Source organism: Pinus tabuliformis, chromosome 8 (assembly GCF_031772625.1).
Source record: "Pinus tabuliformis cultivar Carrire ecotype Pingquan chromosome 8, CPIR1, whole genome shotgun sequence".
In the NCBI taxonomy this organism is placed as follows: Eukaryota; Viridiplantae; Streptophyta; class Pinopsida; order Pinales; family Pinaceae; genus Pinus; species Pinus tabuliformis.
The window spans coordinates 1,454,234,066-1,454,260,610 of NC_142294.1; the positions used below are offsets into that span (position 1 = coordinate 1,454,234,066).

The 26,545-nt window shown below is 39.9% G+C and overlaps 2 protein-coding genes across 2 annotated transcripts; one reads left to right on the forward strand and one right to left on the reverse strand.

Moving 5' to 3' along the window:
* Positions 1–827: 827 nt before the first annotated feature.
* On the reverse strand, positions 828–1,310 carry LOC149241233 (xyloglucan endotransglucosylase/hydrolase protein 9-like). Its single transcript, XM_089370475.1, has 2 exons — positions 1,206–1,310; positions 828–1,097 (listed from the first exon to the last, which is right to left on the reverse strand). The coding sequence occupies exons 1-2, from the start codon at positions 1,308–1,310 to the stop codon at positions 921–923; spliced, it is 282 nt and encodes a 93-aa protein (XP_089226601.1). The 3' UTR covers positions 828–920.
* An 18,448-nt stretch (positions 1,311–19,758) lies between these two features.
* On the forward strand, positions 19,759–20,421 carry LOC149241234 (pathogenesis-related protein PR-1-like). Its single transcript, XM_089370476.1, has one exon. The coding sequence runs from the start codon at positions 19,759–19,761 to the stop codon at positions 20,419–20,421; it is 663 nt and encodes a 220-aa protein (XP_089226602.1).
* Positions 20,422–26,545: the final 6,124 nt, after the last annotated feature.

Sequence of the window (26,545 nt, forward strand, 5' to 3'; positions counted from 1 at the left end):
AATACTGAAAATTCTGGTAGAGGTGGAGCGTATACCGTGATGTTGTCGTGGGGAACTGGAATCATAATTGCCCTCATTTTGTCACTTTATTATTTCTTCGTATATTATCATAATTTCCATCCTTTTCTCACTTGTATATTTCTTCGTAAGTTGTCGCTATGGAAATTCGCGCAATTGGCCTTCAAACCACCGATCTGAACCACGAAGTTGTGCGTGTAGCGGCACCCCCGGGCCGCCCCGCCCCGCCTGATCGGCGGCGGGTCGATTCCCGGAATCGACCCGCCGCCGGTCAGGCTGGGCGGGGCGGCCCGGCGGTGGCGCTACCATGCACAGCGACACCCCTGGGCTGCCCCGCCCCACCCGACCGGCGGCGGGTTGATCCCGGGAATTGACCCGCCGCCGGTTGGGCGGGGCGGGGCGACCCGGGGGTGGCGCTACCGCACACAGCGGCACCCCCGGGCCACCCCGCCCCGCCCGACCGGCGGCGGGTCGATTCCGGGAATCGACCCGCCGCCGGTCGGGCGGGGCGGGGCGACCCGAGGGTGGCGCTGCCGCGCACAGCTTGGTAGTGGGCTCCAATTTTGGGTGTATTTGCAAGCATCGATGTTGAAACTTGTGTATGTGGAAATAAAAGGAGCGTGGCTCCAATCAGTCTTTACGCGGCCACCTTGAGTAGCCCAGTCATCTGCGTTCCATATTGAAGAGTATACGCCCATGGGGCGGGTTCGAGGAAATGGGACTCCTCTTTTCTCATTGTTGGAAAAACCCCGAATAGGCACATCGTCCACAAAGAAACTGCTTCCATCCATCAAACAATCACACAAAACGAAACGAATTGTTCATGAAATACTGTAATTCATAAATTGAAAATAAGTGGGCCTGGTAATTATACTAGATACTTACACAGCTTGGTGGCAATTCTAGAGAAAGGAGTAGGAATGGAATTTCGCAGTTGGATCGAACCACAGGTAAATACGCTGCTCTCTGTTGCCAACCCCATTTGAATAAACATTCGTCTGGACAACGTACGGTTCTCCTGAAGTGTTCCTCAAGAATTCAAAGTCGAATTCGTCATGTTTATCACCTTGGGAAGACATCTACAATATCACCAAGTAGTACAAGAAAGTATTAAATTATTGCAAGTTCAAACAATTCATTCACAGAATTACGACAAGTGTATTAATTGTTAGGGAAATGGTATTTACATAGAAAGCAGTAACGGTGCCAGCAGAGTCGCCCGGAACCAGCTTGATCTGAACATTCACTTTTCCGAACAAGTATGTGCTCTTCGAAGCAAATCCTGGTGGCATGTGAGGTGGTAACCAAAAGCCCTGGGATTGTTCTTGGAATTTATTTATTTTTATTTTAATGGAAGAAATCGTAGCAGTTCTTGAAATATTACACAGCCACACGACTACTAACTGTTCTTGGAATATTACAGTACACAGCAAAGTAGCTTTTAGTTTGTGGTTATGAATAGAGTGTAGCATATCGTATAATTGAGATTTAGTTCCCCACTAATATTCTTGCGATTCTTTTCTTCGTTTGCTATATCATCACTGCAATGGCGGCCATTAGAAGCAGAGGAGAAGGCAAGATGAAAGAACGGCGAAAGGGAGAAAAGCAGCGGCAGCCGGCGAAGCAACGGACGATAGAGGTGAGAATCATATCGGCTCAAGATTTGGAGGACGTGAGATTGATCGGCAAGATGAGATGTTACGCAGTTGTGTACATCGACCCTGAGCACAAGGCCTACACCCGCATCGACGAACACGGGGGACGAAACCCCTTCTGGAACCAGCTGCTGGTTCTGCAGGCGGACGAGGAGCTCCTTTCGCAGAATCTGGCTGCTGTTAACGTGGACATTTACGCCCGCGGTCATATCAGGAGCGACAAACTGGTGGGTACTTCCCGGATTCTTCTTTCTCAGGTCCTTAAAGGAGGGGATGCTTGCAAATACACCCGATTGGAGCCCACTACCAAGCTGTGCGCGGCAGCGCCACCCCCGGGCCGTCCCGCCCCGCCCGACCGGCGGCGGGTCGATTCCCGGAATCGACCCGCCGCCGGTCGGGCAGGGTGGGACGGCCCAGGGGTGCCGCTGTGCGCACAAGCGCCACTCCCGGGCCGTCCCGCCCCGCCCGACCGGCGGCGGGGCAACCTGGGGGTGCCGCTGTGCGCGGCAGCGCCTCCCCCGGGCCGCCCCGCCCTGCCGCCAGTCGGGCGGGGCGGGGCGGCCCGGGGGTGCCGCTGTGCGCACAACTTCGTGGTTCAATTGGGTGGTTTGAAGGCGGATTGCGTGAATTTCCATAGCGACAACTTACGAAGAAATATACAAGTGAGAAAAGGATGGAAATTATGATAATATACGAAGAAATAATAAAGTGACAAAATGAGGGCAATTATGATTCCAGTTCCCCACGACAACAGCACGGTATACGCTCCGCCTCCACCAGAATTTTCAGTATTGGGTGAAGTCGAATTTCGGTCCATCTCAGTATCTAGTAGCTATGCGTGCATCGGCTGTGAGACTAGTTATTACGCCATTCAGAGGTTCGCTTTAATGGATGATGGAAGGATTTGTGGGGCAAAATGTAATAAGAAATGAGGCATTCTTGATTTTCTCGGTGAGATGGCTGGCTTTAGTTGAACTTGTTAGTTGACCAGGAGCATAACGGTGCCAGTTATGGAGACTCTTGGATTTCACCCTTGCGCATCTGTCGTTCTCAGAGGAAATGCAGCGAAAGCAAGAATGTAAGCGGCAATGTGACTGGCCTGCCCAAGTAGGACAAAAAAAATTGGTTGTGTATAATTTTGGGCTAGGTTATAGATGCAGCCACGGCACTTAACATTCCAATTGTAAGGCGGGGTCCAAAAGCTGAGCTCACACAAGCCAAGAGGGTGACCCATTGTTACTTAACATCATTCACGCTTTTTTATTTTTTATTTTACATATTGGTCATTTCAAGAACTGAAGCATCACAAAAGAGCATTTCAGAATTTCCTCGAGAATTATAAATTATTATTATTATTATTATTATTATTATTTATATACATAGATAATTGAAATTTACAACGTATTTATTTGAATCATAATTTATTTTAAGATTTTAAAACTTTTAATCTTTTTTAGCTATTTTTAAATTCGAATTCAAGCTTCTGTGACCCATAATTTAATTTGGAAACAATTTCAGGAGAAATCACATTAGTCATTTCGAACCAACCAGTGTGGTTCATGATCACGACAAGATATTTTAAATTATTTAATATATAAAAGAGATATTTGAAAAAAATATTTTTAGATTTTTCTATAGTATAGGTATAACTATGTGTTTTATGAATATTTAAAGCAACACGTTTAATCAATTTCGGAACTGATTATTTTATTTGTCAATTTTAATATTCCATGTTTTAAAAGGGAAAAAAACTTTATATTTCATGCTCGTTAGTGTTAGTTAGAGGATGACTCCAATACTATCTTAGTAGAACCATTTGAAGTTAGCCTCTAAAAATCTCACTCAAATATCATCTCCATTTCCCAAATATATAATTTAAAATTTTCATATTTATTTCTTACAATTCTACTTAAAAATATGTTCCAAAAAGATAAAATTTATAAAAATTACAACACAAGTAGTCACTCAAGGATTTAAAAGTGGAAGGTCATATCTCCTAACATATTACTCTCCAAGAACTCTAGAGAAATTAGAGTTCCTGCTTCAAGAGTGAGCACCCCTTTGGAGAGCTTGTGAGTTGCATTGTTGATTTTTCTTACAATACTGTGAAAAGAGTCCACTTGAAATTTCATATGTCCTCTCGATTTTGAGTTGAGCATGGATTGGACGCTGACCACCCTGATGTTATTTTTACCTCAAGCCCAATTAATTACCACCTTCGAATCACCCATAATCTAAATCTTAGAAATTCCCATAGATTGTGAAACATACAACAACATCCAAGTAGAAAAAAAACATCTTTCATGTGAGAGTCACACTAGAGACATATTAGACAAGGAAATAATGAACTGCAAAAAGATGCAAGTAGCCAGACCTAACCTTACACCCTTACTCAACTCTTCCTCTCTATCTCCTGTAATTGTGATCTCAAAATTTCGTATTTTTTAGAATTCATATATAGTTCTACAAATTTCAAAAATTCCTATTAGTTAATATTGATCATTAACTCGTCTTCCAAATGTTGTCTTTTACTTTTGTTAATTGGCCATCAGGCTACTAATCAAGAGTTCTTATTTTCTTTCCTCTTTGAAATATGATCTAGTTGTCAATTAACATAACACAGTTTCCCATCACTTTCCATAATCATTTACTACATCATGGAGCCACCTGACCACTAGAAGAAACAAAAATTTAATATCATTATTTCCACTATGTCAGTTCATTGAATGTCGACTAATGAAAGTTAGCTGTAATAAACATTGTTATGTTAAATGGACATCGAGCCACTAGGGAAATAAAGACATTCACCTAACACTTTTCATTGTTTTGGTTGATGAAACATAAACAAACAAAACCTAATTATGTTAAGCCACATATGTTAATTGAGCACCAACGAGTTTAGGATCATCAGGAATGAATAAGAAAAGTTTCTAGTCTAGTGAATAGACCTCAATTAACAAAAATGATAACAAGACCTATCAAAATATGTCTCTATTAACTGAGGTATGAGGTATAAGGCCACCAGAATGTATCACATCAATATGACTATTTTCCCCTTGGGCTAAGGCTAGACAACTAAAATGTAACCCAGTAAAAGTAGAACTTTTGCCAAGATTAGTTTGCAATAGGCCTAGAATGTATTAACCTCTTATTGGATCCTTCTGCAATTTCATTTATAAATTACCCATTCCACTACATACCAGAATGAACAAAAGTTACATGGAAATATGGATAAATAATATATAACACAATTAAGAGTATCGAGTTCAGAGAGAAATATCATTCAGCATATAAAAACTAAACCTAAACAATATAACAATTTCCTTTAATACTCTTACTATTCCTTCTATTCACACTATTCCCACTATCATGTTTTCATGCATAGGTGTTTTAATTATACATAGATAATCTAAGTTTATACAAATATATTTGTATCCTTTAAACTCAAGAAAATTTCAAATAAATTTCTAACTTACCTTAACATCCTACATAAAATGCAAATATTTGTTCATTGCATGCAAAAAAGCATTGTTTTCAAACTTACACAATTGGAATTTTAGAGAACCAATATAATATTAAGAAAATAAATAAAACTACGAGATTTCATGACCTTGATGAAACAAACTTCCTCTCATAAATTTTGAATACCTTCTAGAGGTAAACAAGTAAGGCCACCTTTGAAATATGCTCCTGCATTAAAATTCTGAGTGAAGGAAAACTAGTTCGTGCGAGCTGTCCCGGAATCGACCCGCCGCCGGTCGGGCGGGGCGGGGCGGCCCGGGGGTGCCCCTGTCGCAGAGGGGGCTGGGGAGGGGGAGGGGGAGGGGGCGGTGGGGAGGGGGCGGTGGCGGTGGAGGGGTGGGCAGGGGGGCCGGGGAGGGGGCAGTGGCGGGGGATGTGTGGGCGGGCAGGGGGCGGGGTGGGCGGGGGGGCCGGGGAGGGGGCGGTGGCGGGGGAGGGGTGGGCGGGGAGGGGGAGGGGGAGGGGGGGTGGGCGGGGTGGGGTGGGCCGGGGCCGGGGAGGGGGCCGAGGATGGGCGGGGTGGGGAGGGGGGGGGGAGGAATGCGGGGGGTAGGGGTAGGGGGGCGGTAAGGGGGGTGGGGGGTAGGGGGGGGGTGGGGGAGTAGGGGGGTGTAGGGGTAGGGATAGGGCAGGGGGGTAAGGGGGGTGCAGAGGGGGTGGGGGGGGGAGGGGGGTAGGGTAGGGGGTGCAGGGGGGGGGGGTAAAGGGGTAGGGCAGGGGGGGGGGGGTAGGGTAGGGGGTGGCAGGGTGTTGGTGGGGGGGGTGGCAGGGGGGGTAGGGGGGGGGTAAGGGTAGGGGGGTGGCGGGGGGTAAGGTAAGGGTGGGGGGTGGGGGAAGGTAGGGGGTAGGGGTAAGGGTAGGGTGGAGGGGGGTAGGGCGCAAGGCCCATGGGGCGAGTGTTAAGGAAGGGGGGAGGAGTTGAGATTGGAGGGGAATGGGTGTTAGGGGGTGGGCTTATGGGGAGGAGAGTTGTGGGGTAGGGAAGGAAGAGTTGGGAAAATGGTGCATGGGTGGGTGAGTTGGGGGTAGCAATGGCTGGCGCATGGGTAGGGCAGAAGGGGGAAGAGGGCATGGGTGAATGGGAAAGATTGGTAATGGGTTGGGGGAAGGGGGCAGGGCACGACGACAGCCTACCCACGGTTATTGGGTGATTGAGTTTGAATAATTGTTTAAGACAGTTTATATAACTGATGTATGCATCATATCTTCAAATAAAATTAATGTTTTCCATATTTTGTTAAATGAGAAGTTATGAAGCATTTTTATGTTGTTGGATTATGTCTTAAGTATGATAAATTTTATTGTTTAAATATCTACAATGCAATATCAAATTAGAGATATAATGTCTGTTTTATTTAGTATACAAATAAAGACTTTTGAATTCATTCAGTGATATAATTTGTTCATAATGTCATGTTTTTTTAGTTTTATAGTTGAACAAATTTCAATTTCTTTTGTATCTAGCATGTTGTGGTTGAAATCATGTTAAATTTATACTTAGGAAAGAAAAATGATATTCTACCAGAAACATTAATGTGTTTTTTCCTTCAAATTTAACTTTGTTTGAGACATAAAAAATTGGTTTTATTAGCATTTTTTAAAAAGTTTGAAAATTGACCCTAAAAAAAAAATCATTATTCCAGTATCAACACTTTCGTTTTGAAGCTATATTTTGCACGAAAATTTCGTAGTAAATTTCGTAGTCACTGCCATTTTTAAAACATGTTCAAAATTGATACCTAAAAAAAAAAACATCGTTCCAGTATACACACTTTTCGTTTTTAGCACTGTTTTTGATGTTTTTTTGGGGTTTTTTGGCCAGAGTTCTTGTTTTGAGTTTATAGTTCCCATTTCAAAGTTTACATTGTTTTAGGCAATGGAGCATCTTGCTGCAAATTAATATCATGTACTATTTCCTTTTTTGGTGGCAGACCTTTAGGTTCTTGAAATAGTATATCATATTCTAAAACAACTTTTTCTAAATCACCATACTGTTTAGCATCACAACCCTCAAATACGTTGGTTTTATCATGTTTCTTTTCCTTGACAACCATCAATAAAAGTTGTTTGCATGAATTTACAATTCTTTTCATCTGCCCTAAGTTTATGAGAGTATAATTATTCTTGAGTTTATGAGCTCTTACAATATATTAGATTCCATCTTTAACAAGTTGATACTTGTTTTCAGCTCTATAGAAAATAACTTTTCTACCATACAAGTAAGGAATTCTTAATACAATTCCACATATATCTAAGGGAACAATATCTAACTCAACCTCATCTACAAATGCTAACCCAAAAGAAAACCTAAGTTTACATTTCCTAGTCACTTGTAGCTGTGCTTTATCACATAACCAACCTAATGGATATGGCTTTTTGTGAGCTGTGGTTAGTAATCCAAACTTCTTTACAATTGCTTCAGAAATAAAATTTACTTGTGAGCCACTATAAAACAAAGTATTAATCTTTTGATGCTTGGAAATAACTCGAATATGAAAAAGCTTATGTCTTTTCCTCGCATTTTCTTCATTATCAGTAGATTGTGAAGAATTACTAGTAGATTCTTCAGAATTTTTACCTTTTATACCTGTGGTTGTGATTGTTGTTTCATCTCCTAAGTCTGACCCCAAATCCTTTTGAATAGCTGCAGTAGTCTTATTCTTTTTTGCCCTCCAACTTCTTGGGTCTTAGCTCTAGATGCAGGATCTAGAAGTGTTCATCATCATGCCCATCCTTCTTACAGTAAGTGCATGAAGATTTGGTCTTTTGTACAGTATTTGTCTTGCTCTCTTTCCATTTTTGTTTTCTCTTTTGCTTTCTTTTTGCTTGCAGTGGGTTTTGATGATCCCTCAACTTCTGGTTTCACATTCTTTCCTCTAGCATCTAGATGTGTGGCGTGAACAGATACCTCATCTATGCTAGTGGGATTAAACATGAGAATAGTGTGGCTTAAGTAGCTGTGTATACCACCTATATATTTCAACAGAGTTTCAGGTGAGTCTAAAGATATTCCTAGAATCAAAGCTCTATTCCTAAATTATAGAGTGTAGCCTTGCACACTTTTCCCTTTTAATTGGTGAAGGGTTTGCCCACTCATCATGGCTTTCTGCATATAGTCTAGTGGATAAAATTTCTTTTTAATTGCATAAACAAATTCACTCCAAACAAAAAGAATTTTATTGTGCTTCTTCATGTCAGCTTGTGTCTTGCTTTCCCACCATACCAAGGCAGTGCCTCCAAGGTGTAGGCTGACCAATTGAATCTTAATCTTGTCTGAATCGATGCTCTACACTCTGCAATAAACATCAATCTATCTAATCCAATTATCCAGCTTCTTTGCATTGAACTCTCCATCATATATCGACAAATCAAATTTAACATCTAATTTAATCAAAGATGTTTTCTTTTTATTTTCAGGGCTACTAGGAGATGTGGAAATTTTTTTCTTATTTCCCATTGCCTTTAGAGTGCTCATGGAGGAGATATTCTTCTACTCCTTTATCTCGTTTGGAATCTAATGGATCTTCTTCTCTACCTTTCTTAAATTCTCTATACATTTCCTCTACCATGGCTTTCATGGTCATGAAACCATCCATGAGATGGGAGTCGGTTTCTAAGGGACTTTCTTCTGACATTTTCCTCTTAGGATAGACTCTTCCAATTTCAAGGTTAGCTTCAACCAATTCTTCTTCTCCTAATTTAAGCTTTGATCTAGTTAGCATTCAACAATAAAATCCAACACAGGCTTGTCTAACCTTAGTAACCTAGAGCTCTGATACCACTTGATTTGGAATTTATCCAGGACAAGGAATTAAAGGTATTGTAGACTCATGTGCATGGATGTGCCTATGTTACTTTATGCAACGGATCGATAAGATTGTGAAATGCATAGACATTGAAGCAGCTAGAGAAAGCACAACAGGAAAATATGTAAATAGAAAAATATTAACAAGGAGTTCACCAAATGCTCCTGGGCTACGTCTCCTGGTCCAACCTTCAATGGTGGCCTCTCTATTATGTTTTCAAAGTAGAGTTTTTTACAACAGTGAGCTCAATTTGAGTCTCACTCAACAGATATGAATCAATAGGACTGGAGTACACAGACTTTCCTTACTGAAACTTGACCTCTACTAGTCACAATAATATGAGCCCAATCTGAGACTCATACATGACAAGCATATACAGAGGAGTTCCCTTGGACATCTCAAGCCTTCTCTGGAGTACACAGACCCTCTAACTCTCTCTGGCTCTGTCTCAATGATGCCTTTGCTCTGCAAGTCAACTCGATTTGTTTTCTCTATTCTCTGCTCTTAGCTTTCTTACTCGCTTTTCTTACTACTTTCTAGCTACTTCACATTGGCTCTATTTGTTTTTGGTTTTAAAGCCAATCTGCTTTCTCACTGTTCATTTCCACTTCCTGGTGTTCTAGTTCTTCTGCCTCTGTCTATTTGAATTCCCATGTTCTGTGTCATCATCACTATGTAATGCTTCACAAGGAGGTGGCCACCTATTTCATAATGAACTGAGTGTCATTTCTCTTGGAAATGTTTGAACAGTCATTATTTCCATTTAACTCCTAGATTACCTGCGAACATGATTCCCCTACCAACTCATCACTCATGCCAGAGTTCAAAATTTATATAACTTGGCCTGTTTACCTCATTGAATCCAGTCATCCATCAAATTGTATGTCCACCGTCGATCTAGAGCCTCCACATCCTATGGTGTTCGTCCATATCAGGTGGGTAAGTTGCATGACATTTACTCGTCCGATGTGAGTAGTTTTCTTTCTCTTCAGTCGAATGCGTGGCAGCAAGTGTGTGGCATCGAGCGAGACTCGGTTGAAACCACTTAGCGCTCGAAGCCCTTCTGATATCCTGCCAAATTTTTTGTGGGAGCCGCCTCTGATGGAATCAACGAATTCTGTATGGTTTTTGACTTCTGGTTTCGGTCGCTCAGGGCTTTTTCTTCACTGAGGGGTTTGCCCAGTGATATGCGATTAATGACTTGTAACTAATCCCATTTTAGAAACCTCCACCGTTTCTCCAAAAGACCTCTTGTTTCGTTGTTTTGTGGCAGCGCACATTACCATGGGCCAATAATATACGCGCTTGACTGAGCGTCCTCGTTGCCCTGCACTACTCACAGTTTACAAATGTACCGAGGGTATTTATGATAAGCTCGATCTCTAAAAATTTGGCATGAATTTTACAAAGTTATGAAAACTTGAGAGTGTTTTAGGATCCAATTCGGATTAGGTATAGCGACTAATCTCTAACTTTGAAGGATTCAATATCATTATTGTGCCAAGAATGCATAGTGGAGCTATCAATGCTTTAGTAAATGAAAGTTCTAGGATGTCACCACTTAGGGATAGATTTACTGTTGAAATTTTGTATAAGCCTTATGTTCGTAATAACATAACTAATCTAAATGTTTTTTACGATGATCAACAGATACTACACTTCATGGCCAACGTTGATGTCTTTAAAGATCCAGCGATTGACAAAGATGAGCACGAGCAGTCTCTGCAAGATGAGGCTGATGACAAGAAAGGAAACCTCATCCTCAAAGGTGTGGTTTATCTAGAAAATCTCTATGAATTGGAGAACCTCTTTTAGGGGCCAAGAAATAGCAAAACCCACAGCTCCATCATGATGCACAGATAGGTAAACTTGGGAATAGAACAAGATCCGAAGTTCATCAATATCAGTACGTGTTGCACACAGCAGGAGCGACAAGACTTTGTCTTCTTATTCAAATAGTACCAAGATGTGTTCATGTGGACATATGATGATCTGAAAATATACGACATGTGAATAATCAAACATGTGATTTCAATCAAAAAAAGTGATCAAGACATTCCAATAGAAGCTAAGCAAAGTACATGAGTCACTTGAGCCCCTCATATAGAAAGTTCTAACCAACCTATTGGATGCACGAATCATATACAAAGTTCATCATTTCACATGGGTTTCTAACCTTGTTCTTGTATGTAAGAAGTCCAGGGAAATTTGCTTGTGTGTTGATTTCCAAAACTTGAACCGCGCCTCAGACAAAGACAATTATCCTGTGTTATCTATGGAGCATATTTTACAAATCTGGGGCAAAGATGTCTTCCTTACTTGACATATTTTTAGGATATAACCAAGTGCTAGTAGTGGAACCTGATCGAATTAAACTACCTCTAGTATCAAGTAGGGTACGTTCGCATACAGACGAATGCCATTTGGGCTCATGAATGTAGGCTCAACCTTTCAACATGCCATGGAAATTGCCTTCCGTGGACTCATCGGATAGAGTGTAGTGGTGTACCTTTATGACGTGACTATTTCTTCCATAAAATGGTTAGATCACATACACCATTTGAAGAAGAGAATCAAGTGATTCCAGAAATATGGGATTTCCTTGAATTCGTAAAAGAGTGTGTTTGCAGTGTCTAAAGGGAACCTCTTTGGGCACATCATTGCCAGATGTGGGATCAAGGTTGATTCAGACTGGGTTTAGACACTTACACAAATCCCTCACCCAGCCAATAAGAAAGCAATGTAGTCCTTCTTAGGAAAGATAAACTTCCTCCAGAACTTCATCTCGAACTATGCATAGATAGTGAAACCAATGCAAGACATGATCAAGAAGAATGAAGTCTACAACTAGATCAAGAGGGGAAAGAATGCATTCACCTATATTAAGCTGACTATAGTAGATGTGCCTTGAATTTACATCCCATATTTTAACAAAGATTTCTTGATATACACCTTCATCTCTTACAAGTGGCTTGCTACAGTACTCACTCAAAAGGATGAATTGAACAAAGAATGCCCCATCTCCTTCATGAGCACATGCATGTAGGGACCGAAACTCAACTACTCTACCATTGAGAAATAAGAATATGCAATATGCAAGGCAATGAAACACTTCAGACCCTACCTACTGAATAATAATTGCATAGTCCATGTGCCTCACCCAACATTCTTCTCACTGCTTGTACAACAAAAGCTAGGTGAATGACATACAAACTAGATGACAGGCTTGTAAGAGTATGATCTTGATCTCAATCCAGTTCACACCATCAAGGGTCATGGTCTCTACAGACTCGCAACTGAGGCAGTCCATGCACAGGAGGAATAAGAAGAGCTCGCTGGTTGGGAGTAAGAAATTGAGATGTATGATGTAGAGAGAGTACCACCCACTGCATGCGGAAAATCTTGGTATGAATATGTGCACCAATACCTTGAGAAAGGCACCAAACCCTCCCACTTCTCCATGAGCCAGAAGAAGGCACTATGCCTCAAAGTTTTATCCTATTAGTTGGTGCACAAAGTGCTTTACAGAAAGCACAATAAGAAAATCTTGCTCAGCTGCCTAAAGGCATATGATTAAGATAAGGTATTGCATGATCTGCATGATGGACTAGCTGGGGTTTGCATCATTGGAAATACCACTGCGCACAAATTTCTATTGGCCCACATTGTTCAAGGATGTACACGCTTATATCTGCAAGTGCCTCGTCTATCAGTGATGCACTGGTAGAACATGAAGGTCAGCAACCCCACTGCACCTTGTTGTAGTGACTGAACTGTTCCAACAATGGGGCCTCGACATCATTGGGGAAATTTTCCCACATTCGTTAAAACAGCACTGATATATCTTCACAGCTACTGATTACTTCACGCAATGGACAAAACTAGTTCCGCTCAAGTAAGTGAATGACTAGGAACTCATCAAATTCCTCCAACAGAACATCATCTCATGCTTTCGCATTCTGGTATCACTTGTGTTTGAAAATGCAACTTACCTTTCATCTTTGAAACTTTATGATTTTGTATTGCAATATGGTATTGTGTCGAAACACTCATCTAAGTACGAATCACAGGGAAATAGTCTCGTTGAATCCATAAACAAAAATTTTATTCGCATAATCAAGAATCCCATTTATGTTGAACAACGTAACTGACACTCTGCCTTGAAGAATGCCTTATGGGTTGATCGTGTAACACCCAAACCCTCACTAATCACTTCGCCATACTTCCTGGTGTATGGGAAATAAGCCATCCTACAGCAAAACATCTACTTGCCTGTGCTCCAATTGTCTCAAGAATCCCAAGCAAAACCATGTCTACCAGTTCAGCATAGGATGGATACACTTCACAAGCTACAGGAAAAAAGGTTGAAAGCAAAAGGTAAATTTACAGTCCAACAGAATCATATCAAGAGATGGTTCGACAAAAGTCTGTAGGGAATGCTAACTTCGATGTTGGTGACTTGGTTTTGAAATGGGACCGACCCCATGAAGACAAAGCAAAACATATAAAGTTATAGTTCGTGTGGATTGGTTTGTACATTGTCCATGAGAATATTTTCCCACACAAGTACCATCTGCAAACACTTGACAGGAGGATTGACAAACTTCATGTCAATGGGAATGATCTCAAACACTATTTTCAGTAAGTCGGGGCTGTGACCCATGCCATGAACATAGTGTGTGTAGTGCTTGTTGTTTTTTTCTCTTTGATTACTATTTTTGTTCCATTTTGTTTGTCTTTCTTAGTATCATGCAATTTTTGGTTTTGTAAATAAGTGTTTCCCTCTACTAAGTTCTCTCTTTTTAATAAGTATGTGCCTGAGATCTAAAGAGTCTTGTCACACTACAACACTTGGCTAGTCCTGCATCTGTCTTCCCTATGCTTGGTTATAACCTTTGACCGATGAATTCTTGACAGAAAATATGATCCATCTGCAAGGTAAGGTTGGGTCCAACTATGAACCTATGTCCATACTAAGAAACCCCATGTCTGTACTTAGCCTTTTGCTCTGTGTGTTCAAGCTCATCTGACTAGCATAAACAGAGAAGGGTAATCTAAACGAGAAAACCTATGCCAGAGATATTACATGCTTCTCTGAAGGAACAACCTCTTCTTCTCTCAATAAGTCGGGATCCCTCTTCCGCCCCAAAAATAAATAAGTGCCTATGCATAGTCCTCTTTTAAAAATACAAAGGCGAAAGAAGAAAATAGATTCTTGCGTAGAGAGGTGAAGCATGCAACTCAACTAGGGTATTAACTAAGTTCACTGGAAGTGGAGAAATGCATGTGTTCCTGCATGACTTCGTTGGTGTACTATCCTGGCCTATTGGTAGTGGAGCAACACCAGAGATGAGAACTTATAATCTGATTTTTTTTTAAATCGCGAGCCAAACTACCCTTTACAATTTCGAAACACTGTGATCAAGCTGAAACTTGTTGTCGTGTTTCAGTAAGTTGGTGAAAGGTGAACCTTGTCTCTCCATGGGGTAAGTGGGGAAGCAAAAGTAACCCAAACATTGATTCAATAATCGCTGAAGAACGAAGGCCCTGTGTTGTCAATGAACCAAAACAGAGAAGCCAAAATTCAACTAGTATGTCACCAAGTGTTATAGTGGCTACAACACTTTCCAAACTTTTGGCCTGCATCCAATTTTGGATCCTTCTTTGGGTTTTTACTTGATTTTTGCAAGCACTTGGGCTCAGCATGTGAGCTCATGTTGAGTCTTTGCACCCTCCTCGCTTGACCATTCACTGAACATATTTTAGCGTGATGGTCCAAATGTCATGCTTGCAACCATGTTCTGGCTATGCACAAAGTTTGTCTTCTTGTGTACAAGTAGTATTCTCTATGTAAGCATATGTCACACTCACACATGAAGTTGTATGCAATGTCGTACAAGTGTCATCGTGGTCGTTCAACAATCTATCAGAAGTGTCGTGCTTGTCACTCACACCTGTCAATCAATCACACTAAGTGTATGTTTTCTTGTTCATTCGAGGTGTCTTGTCATCAAGTCATGTTGAGTGTGTGTTTGAAAGGTCATATATGCACAAGTTCACTTACTCACACACTTAGTCATTTTGATAAAACTTTATCGACCAGAAAAACCCTAATAGTTGGACCTCCTTTGAGCTGTACTGTGCAGTCTCGACTCTTAGTGATCACGTAGTCCTACAAAGATATGAGGCTACCTCCTAGACAGTCTTCACTGTGCAATCCTAGAGTCAACTTGACTGACTCTCACCTAGAAAAATGCAAAATTTTCTCAGCGAGCCATCTCAATTTGCGTTGCCCACAAGAAAATCCTTCAAGCCTCAAGTTGGTCAACCAAAGAGTAGTGACCCTGGGCCTCACTCCTCAAGAAAATTGCGTAGAAACTACCAAGCATGCCCCCCTCTGCTGACTGAAGAAATTGCGTAAACATACCATACTGACATGCATTATCTATCACTGCACTGTCCTAAAACATTGCGTAATGTTGTTAGCCAGTCACCCTTTCAGTCGGCCTACTGCTCCTCCTGAAAACTATGAAACTTTCATCAGTTATCTACTAGCTGCCCAACATCCTACTCAGCCTAGAAACTATACAGGGATCTCTTGCAGGCCATCCTCCTAGCTCTATACTATTTTGCCGAGAAAGCTTCCGCAACCCTCTACTAGCCTCCCCGGAGAATCTATGAAGTTTTCATAGCTAGTGGGTCCCTACTGTCTACACTATCTCCCCGGAAACAATTCTCAAATCTTCCCTCCAGCTGAGACAAATCCCGCAAAAATTCACTACTGATCTGGACTACGCATCTCAGCCTCCCAGTGACCTCTGCACAATTTTCATTGGTAGTGCGCGGGGCCTACATACTCACCTGAAATGTGCTCTCCATAGCTTCAGAGCCTTGTCCTCTCTCCCGGTCAGCTGCACCTGAAAGAGAAAGATAATGCATCATGGTAGACTAGGATATTTCTAGATTTGATGTCATCTTGTCATGTGTGATTGCAAATATAGGTACACTGATGAGACATGGTGCAACGATGAATGAGATGAACATGGAGCGTATGCTACGAGACTTGTTCACGAATGGACAAACACATGGAACATGCCAAGTACAAGAGAAGGAGAGACATGCATGTGCAACATCAAGTGAACACCAAGACCATCGAAGACCTCACACCTTGTCATGAGGAGGTGAGCCTATGATACACCGAGAGCACATCCATCATTCACCAACACTACAACTCGACATGCAAAGCACCAGGGGCATGAACATACCAGCTCTGTCATGTTGAGTCATGTCATGAGTCATATTGGCCACATCACTACTATGGGTCATATTATTGTAGTCAATGTAATTTAACGTGGAAGTCGAAGAGACCCACATGAAAAGTTGAAGAGTCATGTAAGTCAAACATTTATGGGGGAACTCGAAAATTCATAAGGGTCAATTTCATCCTTGGTTATATATACCCCTCACTTGTACATGGAAAACAGTTTTCACCTTGGCTCCTCCCACATAACCTTGAGAGTCTTTATTCATTTCTTTGAAGAGCATGCATTCGCTCCAACGCCCTGCTATCGAGGTTAATGATGTAATGGTGTACCAATGTGTCTTGGAACTTTTGCTTGATTTAGAAGTCTGATAATATGCGAACATGTTTACACACATGTATTGTATTTGTTTGTAATACTATTCTTTGGACACTTGTAATGCATGTTGCTTTAACCTGTATTAAAACAGTTGAACCATTTTAGTTGTTGTAATATATATGCGTACGAAAATGTTTTGTATAAGTTGTTAACGATGTCTCGCCCGTGTGGACTATTTCGTCAAACACTCAACATGATCATTCTCATAAACCTTTTATAACGGCCGTCACACTCATGTGGACTATTCCACTAGGTATTGCAAGTGTTATCCGTTCACTATGTGTTTGTGATTGTTGCATCCGTGTGGACTACTTTGTCAGAAGTTGCGGACATCCTACCGTGTTGTGTGTCTTTGAGAGAGTTGGGACTATTCCCTTTTGACTTAAAACTCACTTCCTTCCTCTCCCTCTGCGATGAAAGAACCTTGACACAAGTAACACTAAGAACTCACCAAGCATGCAAACATCGATGTTCGAAGACAAAGAAAACCACTCTCATGTGCTAACAAGAAAGAGCTAAGGAAAACCTTTAAGGCAATGGTAACCAGGCCATGATACCAGATGGGACTTCTACATAAAATAGTGTCAGGTCTAGTTTGGACTTCATACCAAGAAGATCCTCTAAATGTTGTGGGGTCGAGCACTGTCAACATGTCTAAAATGAATTGAAAACATATATATATATATATAGAGAGAGAGAGAGAAACTTAATTGTTTTTCAATTATTTATGTGTTTATTACATACAATCACTTTAATTTTAATTAATTTCTTTATATTCTTTGTCGAATATTTATATTTGATATAAAATATATGTGTGTTTGTATATGGTGAGAGGAAATATATTTTTGTTAGTAGGTGGTGAGAGGAGTTGGTATTGTGACAAGTTTTTTGAAATGTTAATTAAATGTCAAGAGAATATTATTTTTGTATTCATGCTTTTTAAATGTTATGAATATCACTAATTCTTTTAACCTCAATGATATAAGAAAGGTCTAATATCTCATTTTTCTATGAAGCTCGTGAGTTTTTTTAAGGAATAAAATAAGCACTAGTTAAATAAAAAAAATAATGAGTTAAGGAAAACTTAAGATAAAGAAAAATAAATTTTGTGATGACAGGTGGATTGTGTGAAAGAGGATCTCCTTCCAATAGCCTTTTCAAATTTTTATATTTAATGGCTGAAATGTGAGATGTGAAATATTCATTCTTTTTCGAAGAGAATGTTAAGAAGCAAAGGAGACATTGGAAGTAGTAGTTTATCATACCCAAAACTTTTTTGTGTTCAACCTGGCTTAGGTAGCTCGATTGCAGTGTAATTGAGAGTAAGACATATTATTTTTGAAAATTCTATACTAAAATCCGTTAAATATTTTTTGGCAATTATGTATAGCTCCAATGTAATTAATTTATATATTTTAATTTTAAGTTGTTACAACTTCAAGAAGGATATAAACACTATTCTGATGTCATTAAAAGAATAAGCTAATAATTTTATGCTTAAAAATAATTGCAATTGTTATATACTCTATTCTGGTGCCATTGAAAGAATAAGCTAATACTTTTATTCCTAAAATAATTGCAGTTGTTAATTAAAGTTATATTTGAAGTAAATTGTACGAATATTCTCATAATATACAAATTTTCTTAATGAAATACTCCCTAAAGTAAGGGATATATGATATATGAACCCTAATATTTTATCATTACCATGTATGCATGTAGAATGATTGTATCTCTGCTTTTAGCACAATGGGAATGTACTTGTTTGCAGAATGGGAATGTACATGTTTTAAAAGAGCTTCTGATTTATAAATAACAAAAACGTGATGAATATACAAGAACGGGATAGTAGATTCACAACAATGGAAAGAGTGGTTGAAATAAATTCTTGCAGTAAAACTATCTGCGTGGTTTAATAAGATAGATAAAATTTTAATTAAAAGCCAAAAGAGTATCATGAACATAGTTAAAATGGATATCAAGTAAATTGGATATTAAGGTAACATTATAAGACCCTTTTAAAGATAGATCAACTATAATTAAAATCTAGTAGCTTGATTTTTATTTTTTATAAATAATACATAAAGTAATAAATTATTATTATTTTAGGTTAGATTTGGGTGATATAGTAAATTGGTGTTATGAGATTTTAAAATAAAATTTTAATTTTGGTGTGACTTATTTGTTTTTTTTGAAAATTATTTTTATTTTGATTAAATAATAAATAATGATTATAATAATGTAAGTTTAATGTTATATGCCAACGAGATAGCATAATAATGTTAAAGAAATATGGATAAAGAACTTTTAAATGAGATTATTGTATCATATATAAGTTTTTTTTTTTTTTTTTTAATAAGAAATAGTAATAATAAGATTTCAATATAGTTTGATAACATATTGGTGTTATAAAATTGCAATTTAGACCCATGGAAAAAAAAATCTGTTTCCAATAAAATTTATTGAAATATATATACTCTATATTTTATTTTTTTTTAAATTAAACTTAAAAGTCCTTAACAAAAATTACATATTTTTAATTATTAAACACATTCAAAGTTAAATTCAAATTGTACTCCTTAAACACGCTAAGATGGTACTCTTTATACAATCATAACACACTCTCATGTGATTGCATAAGATACAATTTTGTAGATTGATTGGTTTCATTTTTTTCTTTGGCTTAGCTCTAGGGTCGTGCAAAGAGGTTTTCATTTTTGTTCTCTACTTACAATAATTTCTAAAACAGATAACTCACATGTACTCCCATGTAAGATTTGGAAATATTTCTCTATGAATAGTATAGTATAGATGTAAAAATTATGAATTATCCAGAAAGTGATATTATAACGATAAAATCCTTACATGTAAGACACGCAGCCCAACAAGTCAGGATGAGAACAAAACCCTAACCTGTAGCGGGATCTGCTGCTACGATGTAAGAACAAAATCATGCCATATAAGACATCCAACTCGGATCTACCATTACTGTTGGGATACTTGCCTTGTAAAGTTGCATCACATTAAATGAAGGAAGAGAACCACGAAAAACAACTTGAAAACGCTGACCAGGAATAACAATACATGGCAGTTTTGATTGTAATGTTGCTTATTTAGATGGTGTTCAGTTGTGATTCAGTTTGGAAATTTGATTTGGAACGGCATCTTCTGCAACTCCCATTCTATAAATTGACGAGGAGGAGAATAACAAAGCTATCAAAGATTGTAGAGAGCAGAGTGAACAGGAGGACTGATCGTGAGACCATGATGATGAAGTTGTTTCTCCACTTTCAAGCTCTCCTGTCCTTTCATTTGTTACTATGTCTGGTTTCCAGTGCGGTTCTTGTTGCTGCTGCTGATCGAGCATTGGTGTCCCAATTCATTGGACCCCAAAACAAAGCGAGAGCCGAGGTTGGGGTTCCTCCCCTTGTGTGGGATCAGAGAGTCGCCAGATACGCAGAGGCATATGCCAACCAGAGAAAAGGTGACTGCGCTTTGCAGCACTCGAACGGTCCATATGGCGAAAATATCTTCTGGGGATCAAGTGGAGCTGACTGGCAACCAAAGGATGCAACCAGCGGATGGATCGGCGAGAAGCGTTTCTTCAACTATGCAACTCGTACGTGCGACCAGTTTGAAAAATGCGGCCACTACACTCAGGTAGTGTGGAAGAATTCTGCCAAAATCGGCTGCGCAAAGGTCATCTGCGACGACGGTGGCACTTTCATTACCTGCAACTATGATCCTCCTGGGAATTTCATCGGTGAAAAGCCATATTAAGCATCCAACTGATCTGAGCTTCACTCTGTTAAATTGTCATAAGCATCCCTTCCTGAATAGTGCCCTCCTAGTATTGAAACATGCCTAAAATATATGGCTTTTCCTTTTGGCTCCCTACTTCTCAGGCTTAGTAGCTTCACCATCGACAATACCATCTGCTCTTTCTATCGAAGTATTTAGTACTTCCCTTTAATATATTAAGCTTTTTCCAGGTTGTAATGTTTGAGAATCAAATTCTCAAGATATGAATAATAATTTGAAAGATATATTTTACAAATCGTAATTGTATTTCATGCATTCTTTTGAATGTAGCCTACCTGTAGAGCCTTGAATGGAATTAAATGTAACTGCGTACAAAGCCATTTATATGGTTATTAGTGGAGAATGTTTTAAAAATATTTACATGTTTCTATAGTATGGTAAATTAAATGATTAAATAAATGTTGATAAAAAATCCAAGGGGCTCCACCTAATTTTGGGGAGATGCGCGAAAAGCTTGAACTGTTGAGGAAGGTTGATACACTTGCCGTCCAAAAGTAGAAAACGCAAAGCAAGCCTGGGAAGACAGTGGTGGACAAGCATATGTCCATGAGCAGTAAACTGCAGAACACTCCACCAGACAATACAAACACGATTCTAACCCTAGACATCTTGGTGAGTCTACCTGCTCTTGACTACAACATTGTGGAAGATATGAAGAAAAATCATGCAAACATCTCTTTGTTCGAGTTAGCTAAGATTCAAAGTCAACAGGATATTCTACAGCGTGCACTGAGGAAAACATCTACAGACAACACAACCTCTACTAGCAAGGGATCAAGCACATCTCCCGGTTCACTCACAATTGTGCTCAACACAATCCCGATGAAAGAAGAAAATTATTTCTTCCATCCATTCTTGCTTTCATTGGAAATCTTTAACTGCAATGTTCACAATTTTTTGGTTGATTATGGCGCATCAACCAATGCCATGCCACTCTCCATTGCCAAGAAGATCAATGCACAATGATACAAGACAGATGCGCAGATCATCCAACTTGATCAGACATGCGTACCTACAATTGGTGAACTTCAGGATGAGATCATCCATTTATCTCATGAAGGCCAATTTCACCATTGCATTAAAATTGTTGTTGTGGGCATACTGGAAGCATATGGCCTACTTCTCAGTAGAGACTGGTCCAACAATTTGAATGGGTACTTTTCTATAGACTGGTCACACCCGTGGCTTTCATATCAAGGCAAAAGCAATCAAATCTAGGTGTTATCCTAGAGATACATGAAGCACAACATCACTCCCGTCGATGGTGAGAATGAACCATTGCCCTTCACATATCTCATGTTCAACAACTGCCTCTTGGAAACAACGTTGGGGTGTTATCTCTCACAACCATCTCCAACCCCACAAGACAGATTTTTGTCTCCTTCCTTGCCCAGCTGATGTAAATGAAACATGTACAACGCATTGTAACACTAGTGGCAGTAGCAATAGAGGAAGTAGTAGTAGTACAAGTGCATCAAACGGTTCATGTACATATGAGTTATTGACCATGTATTTTGACGAATCAAAGACATAGGATGGCTCTGGAGACAGGTGTGTTTTGATTCACCCAAATGATAGGAAACATTTGATCTCTATCCTCTAGGAGTTTGAGTGCACAAATAATATTATTGAATACAAAGCACTCATGTTGAGCTTGAAAAAGCCCATCCCTCAACGTTTTTGTGCTCAAAGTGGTAGGTGATTAAGAAATAGTGGTACAATAGGTATGTAACACCATACATTGTTTATCACCTCATCTCAAAAGTTACCAACAAGAGGTATGGCGACTAATATCTAACTTTGAAGGATTCAATATCACTGTTGTGCCAAGAATGCATAATGGAGCTACCAATGCTTTAGCAAATGTAACTTCTAGGATGTCACCACTTAGGGATAGATTTACTGTTGAAATTTTGTATAAGCCTTCTATCCTTGATAACATAACTAATCTACATGTTTTTTACTATGATCAATAGATACTGCACTTCATGGGCAACATTGATGTCTTCAAAGATCCAATGATTGAAAAAGATGAGCACGAGCAGTCTCTGCAAGATGAGGATGATGACAAGAAAGGAAACCTCATCCTCAAAGGTGTGGTTTCTCTAGAAAATCTCTTATGAATTAAAGAACCTATTTCAGGGGCCAAGGAATAGCAAAACCCACAGCTCCACCATGATGCACAGATAGATAAACTTAGGAACAAAACAAGATTCGAAGTTCATCAGTCTCGGTAAGTGTTACACACAGTAAGAGCGACAAGCCTTTATCTGCTTATTCAAACCATACCAGGGTGTGTTCACGTGGACATATGATGATCTAAAAATATAGGACATGAAAATAATCAAACATGTGATTCCAATGAAAGAAGTGGTCAAGACATTCCACCAGAAGCTAAGGAATGTACATGCGCCACTTGAGCCCCGCATATAGAAAGAGCTGGCCAACCTATTGGATGCACGAATCATATATAGAGTTCGTCATTTCACATGGGTTTCCAACCTTGTTCTTGTATGTAAGAAGTCTAGGGAAATTCGCTTGTGTATTGATTTTTAAAACTTGAACCACACCTCGGAGAAAGAAAATTACCCCGTGTCATCTATGGAGCATATTTTACAGACAGTATCTTGGGTAGAGATGCTTTCCTTACTTGACGGATTTTTAGGATATAACCAGGTGCTGGTAGTGGAACCTAATCGAATTAAACTACCTTCTGTACCAAGTAAGGTACGTTCGCATACAGACGAATGCCATTTGGGCTCATGAATGCAGGTGCAACCTTTCCACATGCCATGGAAATCGCCTTCCACAGACTCATCAGACAGAGTGTAGTGGTGTACCTTGATGACGTGACTGTTTTCTCCATAAAATGGTCAGATGACGTACACCATCTGAAGAATAGATTCAAGCGATTCCAAAAATATGGGATTTCCTTGAATCCCAAAAAGAGTGTGTTTGTAGTGTCTAAAGGGAACCTCCTTGGGCACATCATATCCAGAAGTGGGATCAAGGTTGATTCATACCAGGTTCGGACACTTACATAGTTCCCTCACCCAGCCAAGAAGAAAGCAATGTAGTCCTTCTTGGGAATGATAAACTTCCTTCAGAACTTCATCTCGAAATATGCCCAGATAGTGAAACTAATGTAAGACATGATCAAGAAGGATGAAGTCTACAACTGGAGTAGGAGGAAAAAGAATGCATTCACCCGTGTTAAGCAGACTAGTGCCTTGAATTTACATCCCATATTTTAACAAAGATTTCTTGATATACACCTTCGTCTCTGACAAGTGGCTTGCTGCAGTACTCACTCAGAAGGATGAGCTGAACAACGAGTGTCCCATCTCCTTCATGAGTAAAAGCATGCAGGGACCCGAACTCAACTACTTTGCCATTGAGAAATAATAATACGCAATATACAAGGCGGTGAAACACTTCAGACCCTACCGACTGAAGAATAATTGCATAGTCTATGTGCCTCACCCAGCGTTTCGCTCACTGCTTGTACAACAAAAGTTTGGTGAACGACGTGCGAACTAGATGACAGGATTGTAAGAGTATGATATTGACATCAATCCAGTTCACACTGTCAAGGGTCATGGTATCTGCAGACTCGCAGCTGAGGCAGTCCATGCACAGGAGGAAGAAGAAGAGCTCGCTGGTTGGGAGCAAGAAATCGAGATGTATGATGTAGAGTGAGCACCACCCACTGCATGCAGAAACTCTTGGTATGAAGATGTGCACCAATACCTTGAGAAAGGTACCATACCCTCCCACTTCTTCATGAGCCAGAAGAAGGCACTATGCCTCAAAGTTTTATCCTATCAATTGGTGCACAAAGTGCTTTACAAAAATCACAGTAACACAATCTTGCTCAGGTGCCTAAAGGCACATGATTAAGAGACTAGTTGGGGCCACTTCGTGGGAAATACCACTATGCACCAATTTCTACTGGCCCACATTGTTCAAGGATGCACGCGCTTACACCCACAAGTGCCCAGTCTGCCAGCGATGCACCGACAGAACACGAAGGTCAGCAACCCCACTGCACCTTGTTGTAGTGACTAAACTATTCCAATAATGGGTTCTCGACATCATTGGGGAAATTTTCCCACATTCGTTAAAACAAAACTGCTATATATTCACAACTACTGATTACTTCATGCAATGGACATAAGCAGTTCTGCTCAAGCAAGTGAATGACTAGGAAGTCATCAAATTCCTCCAACGGAACATCATCTCATGCTTTGGCATTCTGGTATCACTTGTGTTTGACAATGCAACTTACTTTTCATCTTTGAAACTTTATGATTTTGTATTTCAATATGGTATTGTGTCGAAACACTCATCTAACTACTACTCGCAGGGAAATAGTCTCACTGAATCCACCAACAAAAATCTTATTCACATAATTAAGAAGACCATTTATGCTAAACAACGTAGCTAATACTTTTCCTTGATGAATTCCTTATGGGTTGATCGTGTAACACCCAAACCCTCACTGAACACTTCACCATACTTATTGGTGTATGCGAAAGAAGCCATCCTACCGCAAAACATCTACTTTCGTGCACTCTAATTGTCTCAAGAATCCCAAGCCAAACCTTGTCTGCTAGTTCAATGTATGATGGATACACTTCACAAGCTACAGGAAGAAAGGATGAAAGCAAAAGATAAATTTACACTCCACCAAAACTGTATCAAGAGATGGTTCGACAAAAGTCTGTAGGGAATGCTAACTTCGATGTTGCTAGCTTGGTTTTGAAATGGGAGAGACCCCATGAAGATAGAGGAAAAAATACAAAGTTCTAGTCCTTGTGGATTGGTTCATACACTGTCCATGAGAATATTTTCCCATACACGTACCATCTGCAAACACTTGACGAGAGGATTGACAAACTTCCTGTCAATGGGAAGATCTCAAACACTATTTTTAGTAAGTAATGGCCACGCCCCACACCATGAACATAGTCTGTTTAGTGGTTGCTACTTTTTTCTCTTTGATTACTATTTTTGCTCCATTTTGTTTTGTTTTCTTAGTATCATCAACTTTTTGGTTTTGTAAATAAGTGTTTCCCTCTACTGAGTTCTCGCTCTTGAATAAGTATGTGCCTGAGATCTAAATAGTTTTGTCACACTACATCGCTTGGCTAATCCTAAGTCTGGCTTCCCTATGCTTGGTTATAACCTTGGATCGATGAAGTATTGATGGAAAATATGAGCCGTCTGAAAGGTAAGCTTAGGTCCAACCATGAACCTGTGTCCACACTATGAAACCCCATGTCTATACTTAGCCTTCTGCTCTGTGTGTTCAAGCTCATCCGACTAGAATACATGGAGAAGGGGAAATCTAAACGAGCAAACCTATGCCAGAGGTATTACATGCTTCTCTGAAGGAACGACCTCTTCTGCTCTCAATAAGTCGAGATCCCTCTTCCTCCCAAAAAATAAATAAGTGTCTATACGCAGTCCTCCTTTAAACATGCAAAGGGGAAAGAAGAAAACAGATTCTTGCGCAGAGAGGTGAAGCATGCAACTCAACTGGGGTATTAACCAAGCTCGCTAGAAGTGGAGGAATGCATGTTTTCCCGCATGACTTTGTCAGTGTGATGTCTAGGCCTGCTGATAGTGGAGAAACACCAATGATGAAAACTAATACTCTGAAATTTTTTAACTCGCGAGCAAAACTACCCTTCACGATTTCGAAACATTGTGATCAAGTTGAAACTTCTTGTTGTGTTTCACTAAGTTGGTGAAAGGTGAACCGTGTATCTCCATGGGGTAAGTGGGAAATCCAAAGTAACCCACACATTGTTATGAAACCAGCTCACAAAAAGATAGAAAAAAGAGATCCACGCCTTAGAATTCAGCCTCTTCGAGGGGGCAACCTCCTTTACATTACATAAATGAACAATTCTTGGATGATACAAATGACAAAACCTCCTTTCTATATATAGGAGTCTAAGGAGTCACAATATAATCCAGCCGACCTAACAATAATAATATAAAGCCACAAAAATAACAATAGAGGGATTCTATGGGGCACAGAAATAACAATATGGGGGTAATAGGGGCACAACAA